This window comes from Lepisma saccharinum, chromosome 29 (genome assembly GCF_977018435.1).
Source record: "Lepisma saccharinum chromosome 29, izLepSacc3.1, whole genome shotgun sequence".
Lineage (NCBI taxonomy): Eukaryota > Metazoa > Arthropoda > Insecta > Zygentoma > Lepismatidae > Lepisma > Lepisma saccharinum.
The window spans coordinates 15,709,901-15,736,628 of NC_139257.1; the positions used below are offsets into that span (position 1 = coordinate 15,709,901).

Below are 26,728 nucleotides of genomic sequence, written 5' to 3' on the forward strand. Positions count from 1 at the left end.
GTAGCAACTTGCCATTTTTCTTATTCTGTTGTTCAGGTTCTGGCAGCCTTTTTATAACATCCCAGGTGTTCATATTATTATTTTGTTTGCATCGATCCAGCTGTGTTCTGGGAGTCCTAGCCATTTGACAAGTAACTTGTTGCCTTTTCTGCGGATGATTTTTTCTATGAGATATGTGTCAGGCTGTTTAGTTTTGCTGAGCTCTTCTTCATAGAACCTGCCTTTGAGAATTTCTCCTCGGTGATCCTTTATTATATATGTGTTAAGGGTCCCGGGTTTAACTTGAACCACTGTAAATAATTCAGTGCTCCAGTTTCTTGTAAAGCCTCTTTTGAATAAGTGCCTATATTTGCTGATTCTTACTTGATCACCCACCCTGTATTTTGCCTTTCTTGTTGTTGGCTGATATTTAGGATAATAAACAGTGCTGATCAATTTTTGCTCATCAGATGAAGTTACTTCAGAGGGTTTCATGTTGATTGTGGAATGGACCGAGTTGTTATATTTATGTAGAAGTTCTGGAAGAATATTAATCCATTTATAATTACCTTGAAGTGTTAATTGTTTATACATAAGATTTTTTAGGGTTTTGTTGAATCTCTCTACAATTGAGGCCTTGAGGTCACTGTAACTCGAATAATGTTGTATTGCCTGGCTTTTAATGAATTGTTGAAACACTGAATTATAAAATTCTTTGCCATTATCTGTTTGCAAATAGCGCGGTGATCTTCCACTCTGATTGATGATTGTCCTGATGGCTTCTGTAACACATTTTCCAGTCTTGGATTTGAGTGGCACAGCCCAGGCAAATTTTGAAAATGTGTCTATTACAGTGAGTAGATACTTGTAGCCCTTGTTGATTTTGTCTAAATTTTTCAACTGTCCACTTGCCATTTCAATCAAGTCGCTTTGCCATAAATCATCTATGCCCTTTGTGACTACTGGCAGTCTCCTAAAATTATGTCGGGCTTGTCTGTGTAATTTATCAACAATAATTTTTCTAGACATAATATGTAAACAAGAATATTGCAACTATGGGGTGTTCAGCAGCTGATACTGCAGGATTTTCTAAATATAATTTGTCTCCAATATGTATTTTAAATTCCAAAAAGCCATCATCTTCAACATAGGCTGTTTCTAATGTATTGGGATCTGTAAAATCCTCTAATTCTACACTGGTGATTTTCACTTTGTTATCAGCATTTGTTATTGATAAGGTAGGGTAGTGGTGTGCCTGTGGTTGAAGCCAATATTTGATCTTGATTGGTCTCAATGTGCCCCCAACAAAAAACTGGTAATAAAATTGTGCAGGGGACAGCATATATATTTTGCCACCTGGTGTAAATGGAGAATCATATTCTTTGTTGGGGATGCTGTACAATTCAAGAATTACTGAATGTTTTGGATTCTCAATTATGCCTGTTATTTCTTTTTCTGCTGTAAGCAATCTGCTTGTTACAGATTCAAGGTGCTCATTGATGGTCCTAACAATATCATCATGGCCTGGCTTGATTTTTATGTCCACAACAAGTTTCTTGTATTGTTGCACAATTTCTTGTAGCTGGGTGGCAAAAACAGACAGAGCATTTGCTTGATTAGATTCCATGGTCCCTAGCTGTTGCTTGATATTAGCTACAATTTGTTGCAAATTTTCAACAACTGCCAATTTTGAATTTTGAGCAGTAAGATCATGGACCTGTCTTCTGATATCCTCAAACAGGGCATGCAGTTCATTAATATGTTGATTGGTTGGTAGAGTGGCCACTGTCTGAGTGAGATGTTTGATCTCTGCCTGGATATTCTTGATATCTTCTGATTTCAATATGCGATTCACTGTCCTCTTTATATTTTTAAGTTCCTGTGATGTAGGCAGATTTGATACTGTATTTTGTAAAAATTCAAGTGCCAATTTCACATTGTTTAATTCAGAAGCATCAGCCACATTTTGCATAGCATCTTGCAGCAGGGCTATATCTGCCTGAGAGGGTGTTGATTGTTGTAAAATTTCAAGTTTTGTTTGGATATCATCTATCAAGTGATGAAAATGAGATAGTTCAGATTCAGTGTTGAGGTTTTCAAGCTTTGTGATTTGTTGCTGGACACTAACAAGGGTATCTACAATACCGGGCAGGCGAGATTCTAGAGTTTCTTGTACATTTGCTAAATCACTTTGCACTGCTGCTATTGTACCTTCAAGATGGGTTATGGTACTTTGAATTTTTCCAAAATCTTCATATGTTTCAAGTTGCAGCTTAATGTTTGCAACACTCCGAGTTATTGCACTCAAAGCATCAGAAGATGGCAAGTTGTTCATAAAATTTTCAAGTGTCTCAATTTTTTCTTTAACCTCGGCTATGGCATTGTTCAGAGGATCCAGATTAGGTATTTGGAGTGATTGAATCTGTTCTTTTAGAGTGGAAATCACTAGATCAAAATCTTCTTCTGATTTTATGCTTTTGACAATTGTTTGGAGCTGTGCCTGGACATTATTTATCTGCTCTTCCAATTGCTGTTTCAATTGCTCAGAGTTGTTAGCCTGGGTCTTAAATTTGGCTTGAAGAGCTGCTACAGCTTCTTCTAAACTTTGAAAATTATCCAATGTGGCCAAATCAGTATATTTCTGAAGCAATAATTTGAGTTCAGAATCAATTTTAAGAAGCGGGTCCATGCATTGTGATTGCAAATTTGTAATTTCTAATTGAAGACTGGCATTGAGTGTTGTTTGTAAAGCTTGTAAATCACTTCTTAATTTCTTGACTCTGACATCAAGCATCAGAATCTCATCACTGTGATCTTCATGTCTTGTGTGGCCAAAAATATCATTAGGCATTTTGTTTTAGTGGTTATTTATTATTGAATATCTGATTCTTAATTCTATAAAAAAGGGTATAAGCTTGTCATAAGATCCAGGGACCTCAATATATAAGCAGTCACCAGCAGAAACAGTATATACAGTGCCAGAAATCATGTTTGAGTGCTTAGTTCTATAAATATTTCTCCCTACTGAAATTTTAACATCATCCTCAGGAGTTGTAATAAATTGCAATTGCCCACCTACAGGTAATTGGTAATGATTTAAATTATTGTTAAATATGTACAATATTTTACCTGTTTCATCATCAACATCTGTAAGTATGCTGTTCAGATGAATAATTAACAAGCCACTCAGTTTAGATATCATATCAGGAGAGGGTTGTGGTGTTGGGAGCTCCATAACAGCCCGTTTTTCGAACCCAAATAAGTTCATAGGCATGTTTATTTATTTCAAATCATGCTCTGTAATTGGGCATTGATTGCCATTTTTCAAATAACAATGACCCCATGGTAAAGTATGTATGCCACATGATAAAATACATCTCTTATCATCATGTGGGTCCAGAGCCACTTTTCTTACAATATTGCTAGTCAATAAGTGATCCACACTCTGAATTCTGGATTCTGATATTTTGATTGTGCTACATGATTTGAGGCAATTTTCATAATCTTCAAATTCAAGCTCTTTTTCAACAGTTACTCTGCCAATGCCCTTGGCTTTTTTGGCAACAGCACCACTACATGTCTCAAAACTGTACATCTTGGCTCTTAACCCAGCAAATGCCACAATAACATCACCAAGTGTCTCATCTTTTAACTTGCCAGGCACTTTTTTGTTGTGGGGTTGAATTTTTGTATGTTCACTGGTATCAAAATATTCATGCAATTCAGGCTGTGACTTATCTTTATAAATATCTTCTGTTTGAATATCAAGAACAAAACTATCAGTGTCCATGTACATCAATTTTATATGATCCTTATAAAAAGGCTTCAACACATCATAATACAATTTTAACATATGTAATTTGGCCAATTCCAATATCACAGCCCCTACATAAATAGGTTTATCAAACTTAATTTTTGTTTTTTTCATGTTGAAAAGTGCCATATTTTCATCATAAATTCTTCTATAATTGAAATTAGGCTTTGCAACCAATTTTTTGCTCAGGCTGGGGTCAGTAATTATTTTAACATCGGTATGTTTTTTCTGACATTTTCAATAGTTTTGCCATACACAGAATTGACCATCAATTTAAACAAGGCCTTATCAAATTGGCTTTTTGCAGATGTTCGAAGCTCTGTGTTTGTGTTAATATAAGGCTTCAACCATTTTGAGTGCCTGAACCTCAAAACTTTGCCAAGTTTGGTCACTTGAACACCATGATGCATCAGGAACTGGAGGTTTTTGTAATATATGACATAGCCCTGTTTTGGCTCCAGTGTCATCATCAATTTCTTCTGTTTAGAGCCAGGTGAGCACTTAACCTCAGGAATTGGGGGCAGATCAGAAAATATGTTGTGTAAATTATCAGGAATTGTCAGATCAACCTCTAAGAAGAAGCCATAGTTACTGTCATCAAAGTCCTGAAGATCTTCAATATTGAAATCTTCAACACATTCAAGCCCTGAATATGGCAGTTTATCCATCATGGCATAACCATACAGGCTGTTTGCATCTACATACAGTATATAATTTGATGGCCGTGCTGGATTATAATCAAGAATATATTTGTTATTTGCTCTGGCATATCTCTGAGAACATTGCACCATGCCTCCTCTTATACATTGCTCCATAAACAGATACATATCTTGATCTTGGATAAGATCCAATTGTATGTTAGTGTTTAAAAACATTGCAGCCCATGCTAGGCCTGGGGCACTGTAAAAATACACTGGATCCAGTTCATAATTTTGCATGGAAGATTTTCTGAATGCCTGCAATATATCAGCTAAGAGGATCACATCAAGTTTCAAATATGCCATGTGATAATCACCAAATGTCTGGCATTTTAAATTGTTCCACATCAACTGGGCATGGTGATAATCATCATCAGTGATTCCAGATCCTCTGATTTTGCTGTAAAATGCTTGTTGTGGTGGCAGAGCAGACTCATCAAATTTAGAAAAATCTGTAACATAGTCATATGGATATACACCCTTCCGCCTAATTAATTTCAGGTCCTGATTTGGAAACAAAGCACATGTGATTTTGAATTGATCATCAGATAATTGACTGGCCAGTGTAGCCAGGCTAGCAGATAAAATTATGTAGGAATCAAGAAATCTTAAGTGAATAGGAACACCATTAACTTTAATTATTTTGCTAATGGCAATATATTTCTCATCATTTTCAGCTAAAATATTTAAATTCTGCTTGTCAAACCCCTCGTACCTGATCAAATGATGAAAATCATAATTGGATGCTCCATGGCAAAATATTGGGACAAATTTTGGTCTCTGGATCTTAATATTACAGCTATTACACAGAGCCATTTTGAATTTACCATCTGTATGAAAATGGTGTTTCACCTTGATTTTTGTATCTGAAAATTCAGATTTACATACCGGGCATTTTTCTGCATTGTTGAAATCTTCAATCTGTTTCTCTGTTAAAGGCAACATAGGTTTTGATTTTAATAAGATGTTAGATGCTATGTCATGGTACTCATTTTCTATTCTATCTGCAAATTTTTTGATGGCATCTGGTCCCAAGTATGAATCTTTTTTAGTAACAACACCATCCTGTACAATCACATAATAAAAGCTGGAAGGTTCATGTAACTGGTATGGTGTAATTGAAGATTCTTCAGGATCTGGATTGCAGAATGCAAGAGGTTTGAGGTTTGATTCAAAATCACAGACTATATATGCTGGGTGTTCCAACAAGGCTTCAAACTTTTTGAATTTTGCATTTTCTCTTGGATTGGGCATCACCATATGAACAGGTTTATAGTTGCCACAGTATTTCAGATGCTCAATTAACTTGTTTTTAGCAATTTCTGCATTCTCTTCACGAACCCCATTTACCATTTTCCTGCCATCAAATACACTTAAACATCTTCTGCACAACTTGAATATTGTATTGGATTTGTCTAGTTGTGTTCTCACTAAAGCTTCAAGATTATGTATCAGAGTGTAATGATATGTGCCATCCCCTTCAATTAAGAGCAGATCAATCGGAATAGCAGAATCATCATCAAATGTACTGATTCTGAGAGGTTCTATCAAACAATTGCCACGGCCAGTGGAACAAATAAATACATTAATAGATAATTGTTTGCCATTGATATTCCTGGCCTTTTTTTCAAATTTATCAATATTCTGAACAGACATTGGATATTCTAAACCCTTCATTGCCTCATCAAAATCGTGTTCATATTGTTTATAATAAGTTATTCTCTGAGGATCCCTTAAAACTGGATACAAAGCAGCTAAAATACACCACAAAAAGCATTTCTCATCATTATTTTTTATATTAACCACGGCTTGTTTGTTTTTAATATTGGCAGGTAATGGCAAATATGTAGATCCTTGCAATGGGCTGAATTCAGAAATATTAACATATAACTTGTGTGGAGATCCGCATAGGCTCCATCCTGACTCTTTTGCTGCAAATTCAGAGTGTTTAATATTTAATTGATCTATCAAACTGCTTATTAAACACTCTGAATTTGCATTTGAATATACAGGTACAGTTTCTGTTATGTGGGGCTGTGTAAATTTTGTGCCGTTTGGCTTCTTATATTGTGCAAACAATTTGAGGGATAGCTTATAAGAGCCATTTTGTTCATTTAGAATTGCCTGCACATCAGAATTTATACTGTTCAAAAAATTCTTAATGCCACATCTTGGCTCTGATACAAGCCGATAATCTCTTAATTGGCTATTAAAACTGCTATGGATGGGTTCATAGCCTGGCTGCTTTGCAGCTCCAGCATTAAGAGGTGTTTCTTGCTTTCTTTTCAGACCAGATGTAGATGGTTGTGGGGGCAATGTTGATGACTATACATAAGAATTACACTTGTGCCATTTGTAATATGCCTTGCTTAATATTTTATGGCATCTTGGGCACATTTTTGTGGCCTTTCTGTTTTTCTTACGGTCGCAAATATGCCGGTGCCTAGCCCAATTAGAACTAGTTATATTTTTTTTGCATTGATTGCAATATTTTTGTTTTGGCATTTTTGTTGTTTATTTATATAAAATTTCCTGGTCCAAAAAAACAGAACTATGGACAATATGCCAAAACAATTATAACAGCAGTAACTAGGCTCGAGTGATCCCCAAATATAAAATAATTTTGTTCTTTTATGCTGTTGGATAATACTTTTTACCAGGTTTCAGATCTGGGGGCTATCAGTTGTATTTCAACTAGCAATAATTATTCTCAAAATCTCACATATGGAGATATTATTTTGCCACATGTATTTCAATCTCACATTTTACCAGGATTCAAACCCGAGCCTCCCGATTACAAGGCAGCAATATTAACATTTTGCCATCAGAGGAGGCCTCACATTTTACCAGGATTCAAACCCGAGCCTCCCGATTACAAGGCAGCAATATTAACATTTTGCCATCAGGGGAGGCTTCACATTTTACCAGGATTCAAACCCGAGCCTCCCGATTACAAGGCAATAAAAACCATGCACCACACTCCACTGGGCCTCAGAACCCAGTAGCTATAAGCTTTTTATTAATATACATGGCAGAATCAATCTGAGAGGGGGGGATCACCATTTCTACACTAGAATTCAATTCCTGGGATTTTGACAGAAAAACACACTATAAACAATAAGATCATATGGGAACTTGGCATAGTTTTAAGTATAAGCAAATCTGTCTGAGAGGCTTCTTCCTTTCTACACTAGAATCCAAAATTCTTAAAAATAAGAGCATATCACACCTGAAGAATTGGGGTATAGGCCCCTCTTGGCATTGTTTTAAGTGTAAGCAAATCGAGCTGTTCAATCAAATAACCTCTTCTTTTCTACGCTATAAGTGCGCCAGTAATACCACCAATCCTACTACTATTAACCCTGGGTCTATTGTGTATCAAACCGGTCAAGGGCGTGTCTTCAGGTAGGTGCAGCGGATTAAATCCTCGCCTCACTGTCTTGGGAATCCGTAGTTAGCCTATGAATCTCCTATAAAAAAACAATTCGCCCTTACGTCGTGGATACTCAGTTGATCTCCTTGAAATTAAATCCAGATATAATTTATAACGTGACGCTTCGGTTGCCCAAATTTCGTGTAGATCCGCCGACGAGAAACGGAGATATTTCATAAGGTCGATATTCGTGCAGGTGCAACGTAAGGAATGAACCTTGTTGACGATCGTTGTCGTGACTCAGAAAACCTGTCCCCCAACTCTCGTTGTTTTACTCGAATTTCATTTTCACAACAGATACTTACAAACTATTCAAATGACAAAATCGAATCTCACACCTTACATAAGTCATATTATGGTTAATGATACATAATGAAAAATATTGAACTGTGATGTACATATCACTGAATACCGAGCCACAGTCATGAAATATTCTTGTAACAGTTGTGAAGTTTTCGGATAAAAGTTGTTTTTTTTTTCAAATAGTGATTTGCTGCGTTTCTGTTCGTGCAAATATTCAGGTAATTTAGATATATAATTAGCGCACAGAAGTTTGGCTTTGCCTTCGCGAATTGTGAAAGATATATTTAATTTAGTAACAGTACATGAATAATAAATCATCGACGGCAATAGCACAACTGGCAGTAAAGAGATAGGCCAAGGACCTTCGAGGGCTGTCGAACCACGGGTTATTACGTATTATTATTATTACTGTAACACTATCTTTCCTTTGTGAGAGTATAAAAACCATGCACTGAATTTTACAAAGTTCGAAGTAAATTTTGCCAGTTTAATGCTAAAAAATCATATTACAACTAAATTAGTTCGCTGTATGAGTATCTTCAAGGTACAGTGGGACAGACACATAAAAATTCCAAATCTCATTCCTCATACACTAATCTATACTCTGTCCCGGAAATCTCCGGAGCTAGCGAACGAAAACAAGTCACTGCGCAAGTAGTGATGCAAGAGGGCTGGACCAAAGAATGCATGAGTGGAAAACCCTGCTGCAGCTACCAACTGTTTGCAGCAGGACGCACCACTTTGCTCCGCCCACTTGCTATCACCCCTTCTATGCCATTATGCGCGGCACTGCTCCACAGCTTCCCGAGACTGAGTGTACGAATATGCACCTACCTGCATCGGTCACATTAAGATCCGGTTCCAACTTGTGAATGACGTCACTGCACGACAAGAAAGAGACGTGATTGGCTGGCGTCGGAGGCCAGCAGTGGAGGGTATCCCAGCTGGCATTGCAATGAGGACCTGCAAGAGAAAATAGCGAAGGACTGTAAGCAATTACAGTATGCGCCAAAATATACAGTATTGAAATGAAAAGATGAACAAAAGTATAAGACATGTTACAATATAGTGACTGGTGTATATGCAACCCAAATAACAATCGTGCCTTTTGGGTTGCATAACTGTCACGAAACCTAAGGTTAGGTTAGGTTAGGGCATGTGGAGTGGACGATTGCCATTTGGGTTGCATATAGACCAGTCACCTTTTTCAAACTCGGTCCACCTTCACGACCGCTTCCGTATGGGCGGAAATAATGCTCAACTATGAATACTTTTTCCTCCGTCGAGAGACCCATTTCCAACAACAACTGCACAACACTACTTCCTTTTCACTACTGCGAACACGTGCAGTTGGAGCTATGCCCCGTCGACAAACGCAACCATGTGTTCGAGATGCGCGAGTTCAGTACTGTATATTTTGGCGCATACCGTACTTCAAACTATTTACAAATAAATTTGGCTGATTTAGCGAGTTTACATTATTTACCAGAGTAAAATTGAACATAAAACTTTTTATTGCTAATTACTTGTATCTTCATTTGTTTTCCGCTTCAGGTAATATGCTTCAATAAATACTATTTTGAAATTTTGTGATTTATTTGGAAATTCAATAAATTTTTCTGTTGTCCTTTCTTGATATACAGGGTGGCCACGAATTAAGGGGACACCTTTTGTATTAATTGATTTAATATCTAACACACATAGCAGAAGAAGTGGATATTGTTTAGAATGGCAGCAAGTTGCCAAAGTATTGAGCAGCTGTCAAATGTGTACGTGCATTTTTCATTACCAATAACGTGTAGCTGAAGTTCAGCGACGAATGCTGCAGAAATGTGGACCTCTAGCACTTAAAAGTGACACTATATCAAGAATCAACAAGTTATTTGATGCAACCGGAAGTGTTCCAGACGTTAAAAATCTGGCAAGCTACGAACAGATAGAAGGAAAGACAATTACGTCTGCAAGCTTGCATTGATTTAAATAAAGCTCTCACTCACTTGCTCATCAACGCACAGACCAAACCCTTGGACCTACAAGGATAAAAATGGACCCTTTTTAATTCACGCATCACAATAAGAGGAATAAGCATATGTTCGAATTACCAAGTAATTCTAATGAAGTTCGAGTTAAAGAGTGTCCTCAACAGATGGCAATGTGTGTACACTATACATATCGATATGGTTCTGTTTTACAGAATTACATATGAAAGGTCTATCATAAATGTATAATAGCATTTTGATCATGGAAATATTTTAAGTTGTATATATGCCCATAATAACCTACTTTGTGCCATTTAGGGACATTCTGGTCCAGTTTCCACAGGGTAATCTAACGAATTTTTTAGATAGATTCAGTGGTACGAAAGGAACATTTCAGAAGATTTCATTGACATTTTTGTAAAAATGCTTTCTCCTTCTTTACTTCCTTCTCTCTCTCTCCCTTCATTCTATCTTTCTCTATTTATCTTTTCTTCCCTTTCTCTCTGATTGTCCTTCCTTCGGTCTTTCTTTTTGTTCATTCTCCCTCTTTCTATCCTTCCTTCCGTCTCTTTATCTCTCCCTCATTTCCTCTCTCTCTCTCTCCTTTATTATCATTCCTTTTTCTGTCTCTCTCTCTCTTTCCTATATTCCATTTCTCTCTGTGTCTACTTCTACTCTAAACCCACCGGCCTAACCCCTGAGAATTACCCATTTTCACGTCCAGAATTCCAATCAGTTTCACTCTGACAGACAACAGAAACGATGCATTCTTCCTTCGCCGCTTTCCTCCGTGGACGGAAAGGCCTTCTGGAAGGAACAGCCCGTCTTCTGAAAACAACAAAAGCCAAGTGAATTGCGTAGGCAACGCACAGCCCCATCGAGGTAAAAGAAGCCAAGGCAATTGCGGACAGACAATGGCAGCCATATCGCTCAGCCTTTCGGTGGGTGAAACCAAGAGCCGCTTCATCACGTGGCGAACCCTGGAATTGGCAGGAACGAGAAAGAGCGGCTGAGCACGGCGGTTCGAGGGCTAATCGCTCAACAGCCACTTGGGAGAGCTTAATTACTCAACGCGCAACTTCGTAATCAACTTCTTGAGGTTGTGAGCGGCTTTTCGCTTTGATGTGAATGACTACCTGCCGGGTGAAGATAATTCATATTATATGTAGGCACCTTGCCATGAAGGCACACATGGGTGTGAAGGTAGGGCCTCGCACGTTTTCGATTAAGGTTGTACTGAAGGTGATGAGATCAGCATCACGCTCCGGCAACCTGTATCCCCTTAGGTGTCCAATGACTAGAACTTGGCTGAACCCCAGAGTCGGTCAAATCACCCACTTTGAGTCGAACCCTGATCTTCTTATGAATTGGATCATCAAGGGCCATACAATGCACACACACACACGCACGCGCAAGATGAGCAAGCCCACTTACTTGTCGACCTTCTGGGCGAGAACAATACAAACAGACGCATGTATTTTAAGTGTGTGTGTGTCGGTGTATTATTCGTGCCCAGAGGGTCGCCAAGTAAGAGCACTTCCTGACTGGTGATTCTTCCCTGGAAACTGACTTCTTACAGTTTTTGATATCGTCGCTTTTCTGCCACTTCTAGGTAACCGCGATGATGAGAATAAGTGATGATATGATAAAGTTAATGAAGGGACACTCACAAAAGACATCCATGCCCAGGCCGGGATTCGAACCAGATACCCATGGCGTCGTAGCGCGTTGCGCTAACCACTCCGCCGACAATCCTTAAACAATGACAGCACCAGAAAGGATAAGGGCATTCGATCCCCAGCAGATAGGAAAAAGAAGATAATATATGCTCTTTTAGCCAATTTTTGTATGGTAATTAGGTATATATTAAATGTTAATGCCCCCGAGAAAATATACCCATCTTCCACACATATTTCCTGGCATCGTCACCGGTCACATAATTTTCTCTTTCATGTACTTTGTTTTGTACGTTCGTAGCTCGAGAATAACTTATTTTATGACTTAAACTTTACGTTAGAGTTGCGTTCGCCTAGTAGGTAGGTTGTCTGACTGGCCCGCGTGGGCGATAACAGGTGGGAACGTTTCCATCAATGTTTTTTTGGATTGAACGGCTCTGGGGTTCAGTTAGCTTCTCTTCAGTGGCCCGGGGGTGAGGGGGGTAGAGACGACATTCGCGTGCTCCTAGCTGATCACACAACCTCCACAAATGAACGAGACTATGCATATGTATGATCCTGAGTCCACATTCCTCCATAGGCCTTCATGGAATATTGCAATGTACAGGGAAGAGATTTACCTTCTTATATGTTCCATTAGTACCATTAGCAAAAACTATTTTCTCTATGGAATGGAGGATTTTCTTATACCAAAGAAAGGAAAACACCCCTCATCGCGATATTAATTCAAGATGTATCATGAAAACAAAAAATTACAGGTCTTGCTAAATTGCAGAACGAAAGTTATAGGTTCAGATTGTGTCCGGTAGCATTTGTCAGTTCTAGCAATTTTTTGAATACAGGTTTCGTCCATGAACTATCATATCATAGAAATGCAGAAACAGTGCCATCTCTGCAGCAACTATAAAATATCTACTAGTCAATGAGAGCAAGAAACATCTCTACAAGAACTATAAAATATCCACCAGTCAATGACAGCTTAAAGCATCTCTACTGCAACTATAAAATATCCACCAGTCAATGAGAGCAAAAAGCATCTCTACAGCAAATATAAAATATCCACCAGTCAATGAGAGGAAAAAGCATCTCTACTGCAACTATAAAATATCCACCAGTCAATGAGAGCAAAAAGCATCTCTACTGCAACTATAAAATATCCACCAGTCAACGAGAGCAAGAAACATCTTTACAAGAACTATAAAATATCCACCAGTAAATGACAGCTTAAAGCATCTCTACTGCAACTATAAACAATCCATAAGTCAATGAGAGCAAAAAGCATCTCTACAGCAACTATAAAATATCCACCAGTTAACGAGAGCAAAAAGCAACTCTACAGCAACTATAAAATATCCACCAGTCAACGAGAGCAAAAAGCAACTCTACAGCAACTATAAAATATCCACCAGTCAACGAGAACAAAAAGCATCTCTACTGCAACTATAAAATATCCACCGGTCATTGATAGCAAAAAGCATCTCTACAGCAACTATAAAATATCCACCAGTCAATGAGAGCAAAAAGCATCTCTACAGCAAATATAAAATATCCACCAGTCAATGAGAGCAAGAAGCATCTCTACTGCAACTATAAAATATCCACCAGTCAATGAGAGCAAAAAGCATCTCTACTGCAACTATAAAATATCCACCAGTCAATGAGAGCAAAAACCATCTCTACAGCAACTATAAAATATCCACCAGTCAACGAGAGCAAAAACCATCTCTACAGCAACTATAAAATATCCACCAGTCAACGAGAGCAAAAAGCATCTCTACAGCAACTATAAAATATCCACCAGTCAATGAGAGCAAAAACCATCTCTACAGCAAATATAAAATATCCACCAGTCAACGAGAGCAAAAACCATCTCTACTGCAACTATAAAATATCCACCAGTCAACGAGAGCAAAAAGCATCTCTACAGCAACTATAAAATATCCACCAGTCAACGAGAGCAAAAAGCATCTCTACAGCAACTATAAAATATCCACCAGTCAATGAGAGCAAAAAAGCATCTCTACTGCAACTATAAAATATCCACCAGTCAACGAGAGCAAAAAGCATCTCTACATTAAATATAATATATCCACCAGTCAATGAGAGCAAGAACCATCTCTACAGCAACTATAAAATATCCACCTATCAACTAGAGCAATAAAGCATCTCTACAGCAACTATAAAATATCCACGAGTCATTGATAGCAAAAGGATCTCTACAGCAACTATAAAATATCCACCAGTCAACGAGAGTAAAAAGCATCTCTACAGCAACTATAAAATATCCACTAGTCAACGAGAGCAAAAGCCATCTCTACAGCAACTATAAAATATCCACCAGACAATGCGAGCAAAAAGCAAAACAAAACAAGGCTTTCACGAAGCAAAATTCATTGTTTTTCACTTTCTGATTCCGTAAAAGTTTAGTGAGTCTGGGATTCAGGCCTGTACTCTATACAATAAACCATTGGACTTCTTCCCACTCTACAATATTTACAATGTCTTTACAAGCGATCCATTAACACAGGAAGTTAGCCCTTTTTTGTCTCCACACGGACCATAAACTAAGCTTCCCGTTTTCATTGGCCGCGCAGGACAAAGCAACAAATCTTTCACAGTAGACACCCCACGAAATTAATTACTAACCATACCGCAATTTCCATTTGTAATCGATTTCGTACCGGGAGAAAGGCTTTCTTTTTTCTCTTTCTTTAAAGGGACCGCTCTGAAGAGCCCTTGTGTATATTTGCCAGGAAGAAACATGAAAACGAGATCGCTTGATTACATTTTACGGTCTTTTCCAGCAAATTCTCTAAAAGCCTTTGAAAGAATAAGTGCTTGTTTGTGTGGTTTTATTATGTAAACTACAGATGTCGCCAGGGTGATAGAAAAATGATACCTCAACGGAGACTGTTTCATGGCAGAGCTCGCAGAAAAGGCCAGTTATCAGTTTTTGTGTTTGTATTTGCTGGTTTGTTATTTTGCGTAGTTTCTGTAACTTTTGGCTAATCGCGACAGCAAAGGTGAGTGATATTTATGTACCCACGCAGAAACGCTCAGGAAGGATTTTGAACTCGGAACTTCGGAGTTGAGATGGTAAGTATACCACTCAATACGCCAGGACAAGGAAGAAGTCGGAGCACCAGGCCAGATGGGAGTTAAATATTGCCGATTCAAATCTACCGTTTGAAGTGTGCATTGGAAGCAAGACGTTGGAACAGAATAGCAGAACAATACCAAGCGATGTTTTACTTAAGTCATGAAGATGATTAAGAGAATAAGAATCAGTAAGAGATTGAAAAGGTCCTAGCTTCGTATCCCACTTTAAATTGTAGGCCCAGTCCCATAAACTTTGATGAGAAGGGAAAAACGCATCCCTCGTCATCGGAGTACAAAAAGGTCCTTCACTATGACCTTGAGCGCACATTTTAAGGAAGACGACTACACTCTGCTGTCTGTGGGGCAAGGCCTCACATAATGGTAGAGAAAGGGAGATGCGAGTGGGGGAAGCAGTTTTGTTCGTAGTTGGGGATCTGCTAGTTCATCGAACTCTCCAGCCTATTGCCTATTTTGGGGTAGCAGGAAAAGGTTTATTAAGCTCTTGCCTTGACTCATCCTCAACCAACAGGTCGGTAGGTGTCGGGGCTTGCCCCGATTTGATAGCTTCCTGGAGATGAGGTCTGCTCGAGAAAGAGTTTACTGACAACAGTTAGGAAAGGAATTTGATGCTGGTACAGAACCTATAGGCACAAGTTTCGTGTTAGCCATTCCAGAAGGTTTTGTGTTCCAGATTTTGTCGCCACTCAGCGATAGCACGCGTCGAATGTCTGGAGGACAAAATTTGCATAATTGCCTCCGCTCGGAATTCATCCCTCGATCTTCTACGTGATGTCGACGAGGGAATTGTTACCTAAACACGTCGAGATAACAAGACACAAAAGCTCTTCTTTAACGTCCTTGTCTGAACAATGACCTACAACAATGACAATCTGTGGTCTTGTCAAACCGTAGTGAGCGAGAAAGGTGGCTACAAGGGTGTCCCGACAGAACGTACCAGGGACAAAACGTACTATTAGGGTTTTCGCGACGTACCACTCAGATAAACACCTACCTTCAAAATATTTACTCCGCGACAAAACGTACCACTTCAAGGAAAAAGCTTGAACATGTCAGACATTCCAATACGGTGCGCTATCTGCCACCCGTTTGTAGAGTCCCGAATTATGCTCAGTTAGATGTGAAGAAGCGTATGCAAGAGGCGAAGAAAAGGGGTCGAGAGGAAGACTCGCCAATTACCAAGATTTAGAACTATACTCTAGGCAACCTACACGACAAAGGTGAGGTTAGGTTAGATTAGGCTAGGTTAGGGTAGGTTAGGTTAGGGTAGGTTAGGCTAGGCTAGGTTAGCTTAGGTTAGGCTAGGTTAGCTTAGTTTAGGTTAGGTTAGGCTAGGCTAGGTTAGGTTAGGTTAGGTTAGGTTAGGCTAGGTTAGCTTAGGTTAGGCTTGGTTAGCTTAGTTTAGGTTAGGTTAGGCTAGGCTAGGTTAGGTTAGGTTAGGCTAGGTTAGCTTAGGTTAGGTTAGGTTAGGCTAGGTTAGCTTAGGTTAGGCTAGGTTAGCTTAGTTTAGGTTAGGTTAGGTTAGCTTAGGTTAGGTTAGGCTAGGCTAGGTTAGCTTAGGTTAGGCTAGGTTAGCTTAGTTTAGGTTAGGTTAGGTTAGGTCAGGTCAGGTTAGGTTAGGTTAGGTTAGGTTAGGCTAGGTTAGGTTAGGTTAGCTTAGTTTAGGTTAGGTTAGGTTAGGTCAGGTCAGGTTAGGTTAGGTTAGGTTAGGTTAGAACTGACATAACTAAAATAAAGATAGAAAAAAAGACGAAAAGATAAAAGAAAAGAAAAAATGTGGACGACAGATTAACCACAGCTCATTTTAAACACGCCAAAATAGCTATATATGCATTAAAGTGTGATGGAAATCAGCAAAACTAGAGAAAATCGTAATTTCGGTAAATTATTTTTGTTGCCGTCTCATCAAGTGGTATGTTTTTTCGCATCGCAAATATTTTAAGACTCATTACAAGACCCTTCGCAGGTAGTCGGTCAGGTGGAGGTACGTTTTGTCTCTGGTACGTTCGGTCGCTATATCGGCTACAAGTTTGATCGCAAGGTGTGCAGACAATAGTCTCGTCTAGTTTGTTGCACTTTTTTAACACGAGCTGTGGTGCAAATGTTTCTCGGTGTCAGGCTGGTGCAACGAAATGCCGTTGAACGAAGTAGAGAAATAGCGGGATTCAAGTTCAGAAGATTAAAACAATGCCTGTCTGCTGCTTTAAACATTCATTTGATTAGTTATCACTAGACCCCGGATTTTATGTAATATCAAAGTACAAAATATGTACATAAATATGTATTATCAAAAGGATATATAGCTAAATATGTAATATTAATAATAATCGAGTATCCAAACAATTTCAAGAATTCTGCTAGATATTTATTTTATATTCAACATAATTTTAAGGACATAAGTTGTTCAAATTAAAATTTGTATCAAATGTATATACTCGAAAAAGCACAGCAAAGTGTACATATTTAAGAAACCATTTTTGTCAACTATTAATTACTTTTCACATCGCAAACTTTTGTAGAATATGTAAATATGTAAGAGAGCTCTTCATAATTTTCGAAACAAATTGTTAAGGAAAAAGCGTCTACAGAAAGAACAATTGGATGAAAATACATAGCTACTTTTGTACTGTTTGTACAAGGGAACATATTGTGTAACTCGCTACGTACAGGAAAGTAGCTTTCTTGTCCAGCGATGCCAAGTTTCTAGTGCCTTGCCTAAACCTAGAAGCGAGACGAAAATATGTAACCAGAAAGGGGAGGGGAGTGAAACTGCAGCATCTTTCGATAAATAATAGTTCCAGTAATTATGTTTTTTATTCAGCCTGTCTTTCACCTTGCCAGTCAATTTTAGGTTACCGAAATCACTATGATTCACTAATTCAAGTATATTATGCAAGGTTTCATTCGCTAATGACGTAAGGAATAATATTTTAGGGGAACTCATGGGAAAAAGTTAGTAAGCGTTTAGGACAAAATCGGTAGCCGGACAATTGCGATGGCATTTTAAATTTTGTATCAAATTTAAAGGTGTCTTAACATTTTCTCACAACAAATTGCAATACTCCACTATTTATTTATTTATTTATTTATTTATTTATTTATTAAACACTACAGGCAAATGCCCAGTTACAGTGCTTTGAGGTTAACTGAGTTCAGTTTACATACATATTGACAAAACAAGTAATTAAGAATTGGTAAGAGAAAACAACAAAGACAAGTAGAAAATAACTACGTATAAGACGGAACAGAATAATCATTACATAACAACAATATATAATACAAGGGTGGTATATCATAAAGTATACAACATATTTGGTTACAATGCTATTATATACAGGGTTCACATAATAAGTTTGCTTTTAGGTCTAAATAGATCAATGTCAGGGGTATTATTGGAGACTATATTGTACAACGCGCATGGTGATGGAACTCGAGTGTTCTATACCTTGTCCACTTCCTCCTAAAGGAAACGGGCCCGGACACTGAGGGCGGAACACCTAGCCTCTGGGGTGGAGCAAACGACGAAGCAACACAAACTAAAATGGTCTTCAACCATCAACTCACCATCTCTCGGTAGCTGGTCCAGGAGCCTAATCATACCTTTAGAAACCAACTATATTAAATAGAGCACTCGAGCCATACAAATCCTCAATTTCTTAGATTCTGGTACCACAGAATCCGGTACTTGCAGCCATACCAAACTACAATATAAACTGCAAACACTTTCATACAGAATCTACATCTCACGAAGAAACAATTGTGTACTGTAATACTGTGCCCATACACTATTTTATGTAATCATTTCATGTATATAGTAATGTTATCTTCTTGTATACTTTCAAATATTGTAATGGGAAATTTTATAAAGTGGTAGATCAAAACAATAACGGGGGAACCGTAATTCGAGCAAAAGACGTCCCAGTTTATTCACAGAGGCACTGGGACAAAGCGTATGCCCTCGAATGCATACGGGTGGAGGTTTTGGTAACATTCGGGGGTTCCCTCCTTATTGGTATTCCTCTTGCAAGAGAATTAGGGTAACTTCGGTGAATAACGCCAGGCGGGAAACAAAGCCATTTCAAAGTTTCAACTCTGAAAGCATGGACGTATGTAAAGTTAAGGGGTGACTCACCGTTGTGCGATAAACAATGGTGCCTGGTAGTAGTAGTAGTAGTGGTGGTAGTAGTAGTAGTATTAAAAACGTTATTACCCTCGTAAATTATGCAAAAATGGGGTAGAAGTCGGTGCTAAAGTATTTGTGTTCGAACATGCAATTTGAAATATTTTTATAAATACGTTCAATTTCACATTAATAAATGAAAACTAGCACACAAACTGTATTTTTGAAAGACAGAAAATGCATGATAAATGCATTCCGAATAAAATTATTTTCTTACATGTAACATGCATAACTTTCACGTACATGTGTTTTACACATATGCAACATGGAGCGCCGTAAAATAAGAAAATACACGTGTAACATGCTAACACTAGATTGTGTAGGTATTCAAAGCTTCTTTAATATATATATACACAACATATATTATTTTAATACACTACTCAATCAATTCATCCAGCTCATAATAAAGGAACAGCAAAAATTATAATCTTTCCTTGAAAACAATCGTTCATGCATTTAAGACAAAATCAAATAAGAGACGTGCAAAATTGCTTTTCAATTCGTCACAATCTACCAATACTGGGATTACAAGCACACGCACGCACGCACAGAATAAGGTTTCTCTTGTTGTTTTTGAGTAGCATATTTAGAGTTTTCTCTGTAATTTTAGTGATGATGTATTTCATATTATTGCCTACATATTTCTTATCTACTATTATGGCTTTGTATTTTTCTGTTATTTTGATTCGCGACGATGAGTACGAACGATGATTATATACAATTAATGAAGGAGGCACTCAGAAGGAACATGTTCATGTTAGGATTCGAAACCGTGAACTTCGGTGTGAATTGACTGGTTACATATACAAATTGTCATACCAAAGAAAACCTATCTCCCGAAACGAAATGACAAATACGCCACTGGCTGGGCATCCCCCCCCAAAACAGGAAGTTTAATTTGCAAAGTGCTACCAGCACCAAACCTGACTTGCCTAACCTATCCGCGTAAGCATCCATATAAGGGCAGACATAGCACAAATGCAAAAACATGTGCTTCTTTAACACTGCAGTTTGGCAACACTGTTCACCTTGGCTCCCACTGTACCTTCCTGGAACAATCCGTAATTTGAAATTTATCCATTATTGACTTGTTATTAGAGCTCCTATTTCAATGAAGCACAACAGTGATCCACGCCACCACTGACTGGGTGTTTTAGGATACGTAGTATTCATGGGCGTCCGGAAGGGGGGGGCAAGGGGGGCCATGCTTCCCCTGGGAAATGGAAGTCAGCCAAAAATTATATATTTGTCACATATAATTTCATTTCACCCACAATTATATGTCTTAATTATTGCGTGAATATGATAAATTCAAACTTAAGCAATGTTTTTTGAGGGAACAACACTATTATTGGGGAAAATTTACCTTGTTTCCCCCCTGGAAAAAAATACCTTTCTTGCCCCTCCCTGGAAAAAATCCTTCGGACGTCCATGGTAGTATTATGTATATAAATCCGTGTTTCTAAAAATCTGTTATTAATATATGAAGTGGGTGTGTCCGGACCACCCAAAACATATTTTTGAATTTTTGGGGGGCAAGAAAATAACAAAAGTAAGATTCTAAGATATATATTTTTGTTTGATTTCATTACTTCCAAATGTAATGCACTAGATTTAGAATTTCCTCACTGCTGTAATGTGTTGAGTAAAAAAAAACCTTATGATTTTTTGTTAAGTGAACCAGAATACTTCAAAAAGGATATTCTCGCTATAAAACCAGAGAAATTTTGACCAATAATGGGTAGAAACGATAATATTCTGTGGATCACAATAGTGATTCACGCGACCAATGACGGGGAGTTTTTTTCCAGGTTTAGTTCTGTCAGATAAACAGGTTAGGCAGCTTAGATTTGGCCTGTTAGCCTACATCTCCAAATTGCTATAGCTGTCGCTAGCCACTCGTCCCTTGTACAGTCACGGACACTTCTGGGTTGTGACAATCCCACTGACTTTCTATGGAATCGTTACAACCCAGAAGTGTCCGTGATTGTACCTCGTAAAACGAAGTAGCGCAGGAACGATTTTTATTAAAAGATCTCACTTGACACTTCAAGCCGTGAATTCCAGCAAGTAAGATACTAACTTAATTTTTCCAGTCCTTTCAAGCGGAAGTGAATCTTCTCCAGTGGACAGAGATAGCATTATCTTTCGCCGTCTCTATTCGCAGATCTTTTATTAAATTCCTTCCATATCTCCAGCAAGACCTTGCTCCAGGGAGGGGCTGGAGAATGCAGAAGTTTGCCAGACGCTTGTCTTTCATCTTTGGCGCGTTGCTAATATCATTATTGCTTATAAGAGCACAGCATCTTCCTCTCCTTGCAAAGACGTAATCTCTTACGTGACCCTCCTCAATTCACTTTATGTAGTCATGTAAAACGGATTGCGTTATTATAATCTATGAAATTGCCATGTTCTGTCTTGGTCTGAGACTGGAAGATGTCTAAATCTCATCTCTTTTCTTTCAAGATGGAGATGCCAACGATCTTTGATCTATAATTCCTCCAAAGTCCCACTCATTTTGACAAAACAAATTCACTGGAATTTCTAGGTTTTCCAGACAATTTACTGGCGCTGTAACATGCATTTTATATTCAAGAGAAACAAGTTTATAAAAAAATTATACGAGGGTGATTAAAATGTAAACCTTAAAAGTGCAATAAACATTGTAGGACAGGCGGTATACAGCTCACATTTACACGAGATAGCAACTGTTAGTTACAAAACAACCTGAAGGCTGCAACACTAATCAAGTGAGCTTCAAAACGCCATTTTTGTTATTTTAAAGGTAGCGCCTCCTCTACACACTTGCACCACTGAAGAGGAGTCGTTTCTTTTTCTCTGTTAGCACAGAAATTTCTCAGAAAATGAAATTCAATATCTCTGTGCATGCTTACCACACCAGAAAGTTTACTAATGGAGGCGAAAGTTCGACAATGGCCTCAGTTCGCAGGCAGATGGGTGGAAAGGCCTTCGCAGCGGCTCATAAGTGACTGCACGTGGACATCAAAGACTTATTCTTTTAAAGTATGCAATGCAACGGACAGGTTTTCCATATTCCTGTCTTTATTTCTACTTTGGCTTTTTAAGTGCGATTTTCACTGTCTTCGTGTCCTCTGAATCCCTTATTTGGAGTAAGGGCAAAGCGAATAAGGAAGTGTGGATTGTTTACTTCTTAGCCATAACCATAAGAGGTATCCCCCATATATGGGACTTCCTGCGTTTGACACGAGGCAACAAGAATAGCCCTGTCGATGGCCACCCCCTAAGTATAAAAACCGCAGAAAATGGGTAAAAAGTGTGGCAGTTCTAAGATACGGCCGGAGGCGCTGTCCAGGTCATCCAAGATAGCATCCACCCAGCCGAGTCCAGACTGTCTTCAGGCAACTTGAAGATGGACAAGAATCTACCCCTACAGCTTCTTAAGTATCGCTAATCATCCTTTCTTTTCAAGCAGCTCCCTTACCTTAACACTTAGGCTGAGATTTACTTCATATATAAAACTACTATTCTTTATAATAAACATTGTTATTGTTAACCATACTTATGCGCTTGATTTTGTCTACACCCTACAGATTCTCCTACTTAGTATTAAGACTCTACCGAAATAATAATGCATTCTCTTTCAGCTCAAAGCCCAGCTAATTGAACTACATACCCCTAGCGGTAGTTTTGGCAGCGCTCGAACTTACCGTTAAACAAGGTGGAGTTCGGACCACCTCTCACCCCCTACCGTTACAGCAAGCAGTAACTCAAAGTTGAATATATGTAAATTAAGATCAGCAATAGGTCTGTGCTAAAATGCAGCAAACTTGTGTAGAAATCTACTAGATAAGAAACGAAAACGACGTAAGGTTTTAATTTGAATGACCCTCACATCAAAAACCTAGTTCAAGAAAAGATCTAAAGTGTAAATCACTAACCCTGAGACCTTCTGTAAACAAACGGTCTCACCGATTCGATGTATCACTCCGCGTCAGCTGATTGATTCATGATCGCAATCATCTGCTGTTACACTCATTCACCTATTCATTTTATATAAGAGCCTTTGAATGTGAGAACCCGCTCTCAAAACATCAGACGAATATGCAGCCGCATACATTGTTACTTTCCCGGTCATTCTCTCTTTCATAACCCTTAAAACTGCAGACACTGACACACCACTGCACTGGGATACCAACTTAACCACTTCATTTAATGGTTTCTCAGGATACCACTGACAGAACGTTACATAAATATTGAGTAGAATCTGTTTCTCACCCCTTTTCAAAGGCTGTCCTTGCTGCTGTTTTGAAAACAAGCTCGGAGAACACGGAGACTTTCCCGCACGCATAGAACTCGGCATGTTATTTTTCTAAGGATAAGTCAGGCAATATTACTAAGTTGCACTACTTCCTTGCTGTTCACATGATTATTTTTAGAAAATAACCAATGTTATAAAATATCATTATGTACACAAATCTCTAAGCTCATTCAAAGTTACAATGCATATTACTACAAAATGTTCACACTTATCTTGCCTTGCCATGTCACCAAGTTATTTTACGAAGTGCACTATATTTGGCGGAACAAAAATCGTTATTAGGATGCTTGTCAAAGTTTTTCAACCGCAATAAATTTACGAACTTTTTGTCTTGTTTTGATCATCATCATCAATATATTTATTGGACTTACAGCAATGCATATGGCTGTTTATGCCCATTATATATTTTATTTACATAAAATACAATTTACATAAAATCTACAAACAAATTTCAAATACACTCCTATCTATATCATCCTTAGAAATATACATTACCATGTTATATCATTTTGTCTAAAAAAAATGCAAGTAAAATATATTCAATTCACATGAAGCCAAATTTTTGGGAAATGATTACTGGTGCAAAGAGATAAACATAAAAGTGAAGCAATAAGTAAAAAAAGAAAGAGCATTGGGTTTAAAGTGAGACGTTATTTGCGGCAACGTATCCCATACTACAAATTGGTCATTGTTTTACCTTACGTAATGAATCCTGTAACAACGCTGGATTTTCATGTTAATTATTTTCTTCTATGAGTTTGCAATGCGTTCTGCATGCAGGTGGTTTTGTTTACAGAAGGTCTCAGGGTTTGTGATTTGAACTTTATTATAGATTTGGTTTATTTCACTTCACTTTTCTGCCACTTGGATAATTGCAAGGACGAGGCTGAGTGATGAATGGGTTTGCCCTAAGTTCCTCTTCCTTGGCCAGCAAATGTAGGCTAATGTAGTGCCTGTTTTTGCCTATTTAAGTCATAAGTGTATATTTCGAAGATAGTGCTTTTTGGGTGCCTAATCCGGGAAAATGATGACAAGTGATTGGAAGCTCATGACTGTTAGTGTCTATTTTGTACTTTCGACGCTTTTTGACCGCATATTTTGAGAGTTTTCAGTATTATAGTTCCTCATACTGGTTCACTCCTATAACTATCTGATCACGGATAATGTACAGGGTGGCTCAAAAAGTCACTTAACACCCCCGGTACAAGGCCACTGCAGCGCGCAACATGGAAATGGTGATGACCAATTGTTATCAGGCCAAGGGGGAACCACATTGACGCTACCCGCGCGGCCGGCGGCCATCTTGATGTCCGCCATCTTGAATTCAACTTCAGAATTTTAAATGGAAAGGGCTTGATATGATATATCAAATCAAGCTAGAATTTCACGAGAAATGCAATGGTGAAGGTTTCTTCGACGTATCTTTAACCAGTAAAAAGTTATGACTGAATTCTTGTACCAATTTGCTCCTTTTTGAGGTGTTAGAAAAATGCCTTAAAATTTGTTTAGCGCATCGGTAATGCATCAAGATCCAAGTTGAGTCTAGGGAGAGAAGTTTGCATGCCATTGCACAAGATTTTAATCGGATACATCCATGAAGAGCTTTACATTATGAATGGTTGTCGCGAACAATTACAGTGTGACGCTTCCATTGAATTAAAAGTCCTTCACAGTAACAAGGCTAATGTTCATGTTCATAAGGAAGTTCATAAACAGAATATGCGACCCTTGTCATCTGATAACAAACTTTGAACAGAAACTGCTTCACAACGTTCCCATAGTGTTCTGGTGTTCCTCCCTATTGAAAAAACTCTGTAAAAAGTACCTTCTTCCATAAGCAAGGATGAAAAAACCTGTTTATTTAACAAATCCAAGTAGCCCTAAGCATTTAAAGTTCCGTTGATGAAAAATTGACTAACCATTCGTGTTCCACACAGCACGCCACACCATTAACTTACCAACACTAACCATTCAGCTTTGATCTGTCGAAAATTGGATATCAGATAAAAAGCATCGAATATTCTGTTTATGAACTTCCTTATGAACATAAACATTAGCCTTGTCACTGTGAAGGACTTTTAATTCAATGGAAGCGTCACACTGTAAATTGTTCGCGACAACCATTCATAATGCACAGCTCTTCGTGGATGTATCCGATTAAAATCTTGTGCAATGGCATGCGAACTTCTCTCCCTAGACATCACTTTGATCTCGATACATTACCGATGCGCTAAACAAATTTTAAGGCATTTTTCTAACACCTCGAAAAGGAGCAAATTGGTACAAGAATTCAGTCATAACTTTTTACTGGTTAAAGATACGTAGAAAAACCTTCATCATTGCATTTCTCGTGAAATTCTAGCCTGATTTGATATATCATATCAAGCCCTTGCCATTTAAAATTCTGAAGTTGAATTCAAGATGGCGTACATCAAGATGGCCGCCGACCGTGCGGGTGGCGTCAATGTGGTTCCCCCTTGGCCTGGCAACAATTGGTCATCACCATTTCCAAGTTGCGCGCTGCAGTGGCCTTGTACCGGGGGTGTTAAGTGACTTTTTGAGCCACCCTGTATATAATATAGGATGTTTCGATTACACTCAGTAATTAGCTTGTGAGAATTCTTTAAGTGAATAATGATTTAACATTTTGTTCTCTTAAGCGGAGGTACTTTATTTCTAAAACAAAATATACTGGCAGATAAATTATTGGCTGGGCTTGAGCCCTACAAGCTCATATAAGTTGGCGCTAGGGATGATGGGAAACCAGCAGATGGGAAACAAGCAGCCTCAGTCGATTGAACCGGTGCCGCACATTGGCTGTGATTTATTTTGGGGCATTCGGTTTACTCCATTCCCTACTCCATTTATTCGTTACATTCTCATCTGTAAGGTACTGTATATGTTATACGAGTATATAGACGAATTCTCCGAAATTTCATCTTTACATTGATGTACGATGCACATCACAATTTTGTTTCGTAACTGCTGTCACGATTCTTAGAGTTATCCTTTGCAATGGGAAACTCAATGTATTTGGATAGGGAAAACAACACATTTCTATTTGTTTAGACTCAGTTCCATCTCGTCGTCTGCTGTGACGTCACACTAACACGGCCCATTGTGTCGTGAAGCGTGGTGGAGTCGTGGGAGGGGCAGTGGTGGGAACTCCACTCCTCACTTGCTGCCATTTCCACTTCTCTCTCTGCCATTCAGTGTTGCCACATGAAGGGAAATTTCCCTTTTGCAGGG

At 38.4% G+C, this 26,728-nt stretch overlaps 1 protein-coding gene across 1 annotated transcript in view; it reads right to left on the minus strand.

The window, feature by feature from the left end:
* LOC145981405 (calcitonin receptor-like) overlaps positions 1-26,728 on the minus strand; it is a 477,125-nt gene that overhangs the window by 63,147 nt on the left and 387,250 nt on the right. Inside the window, exon 2 of the mRNA XM_083114642.1 lies at positions 9,062-9,190. Coding sequence (XP_082970768.1) covers positions 9,062-9,190 — 129 coding nt within the window. The remainder of the gene's footprint in view (positions 1-9,061; positions 9,191-26,728) is intronic.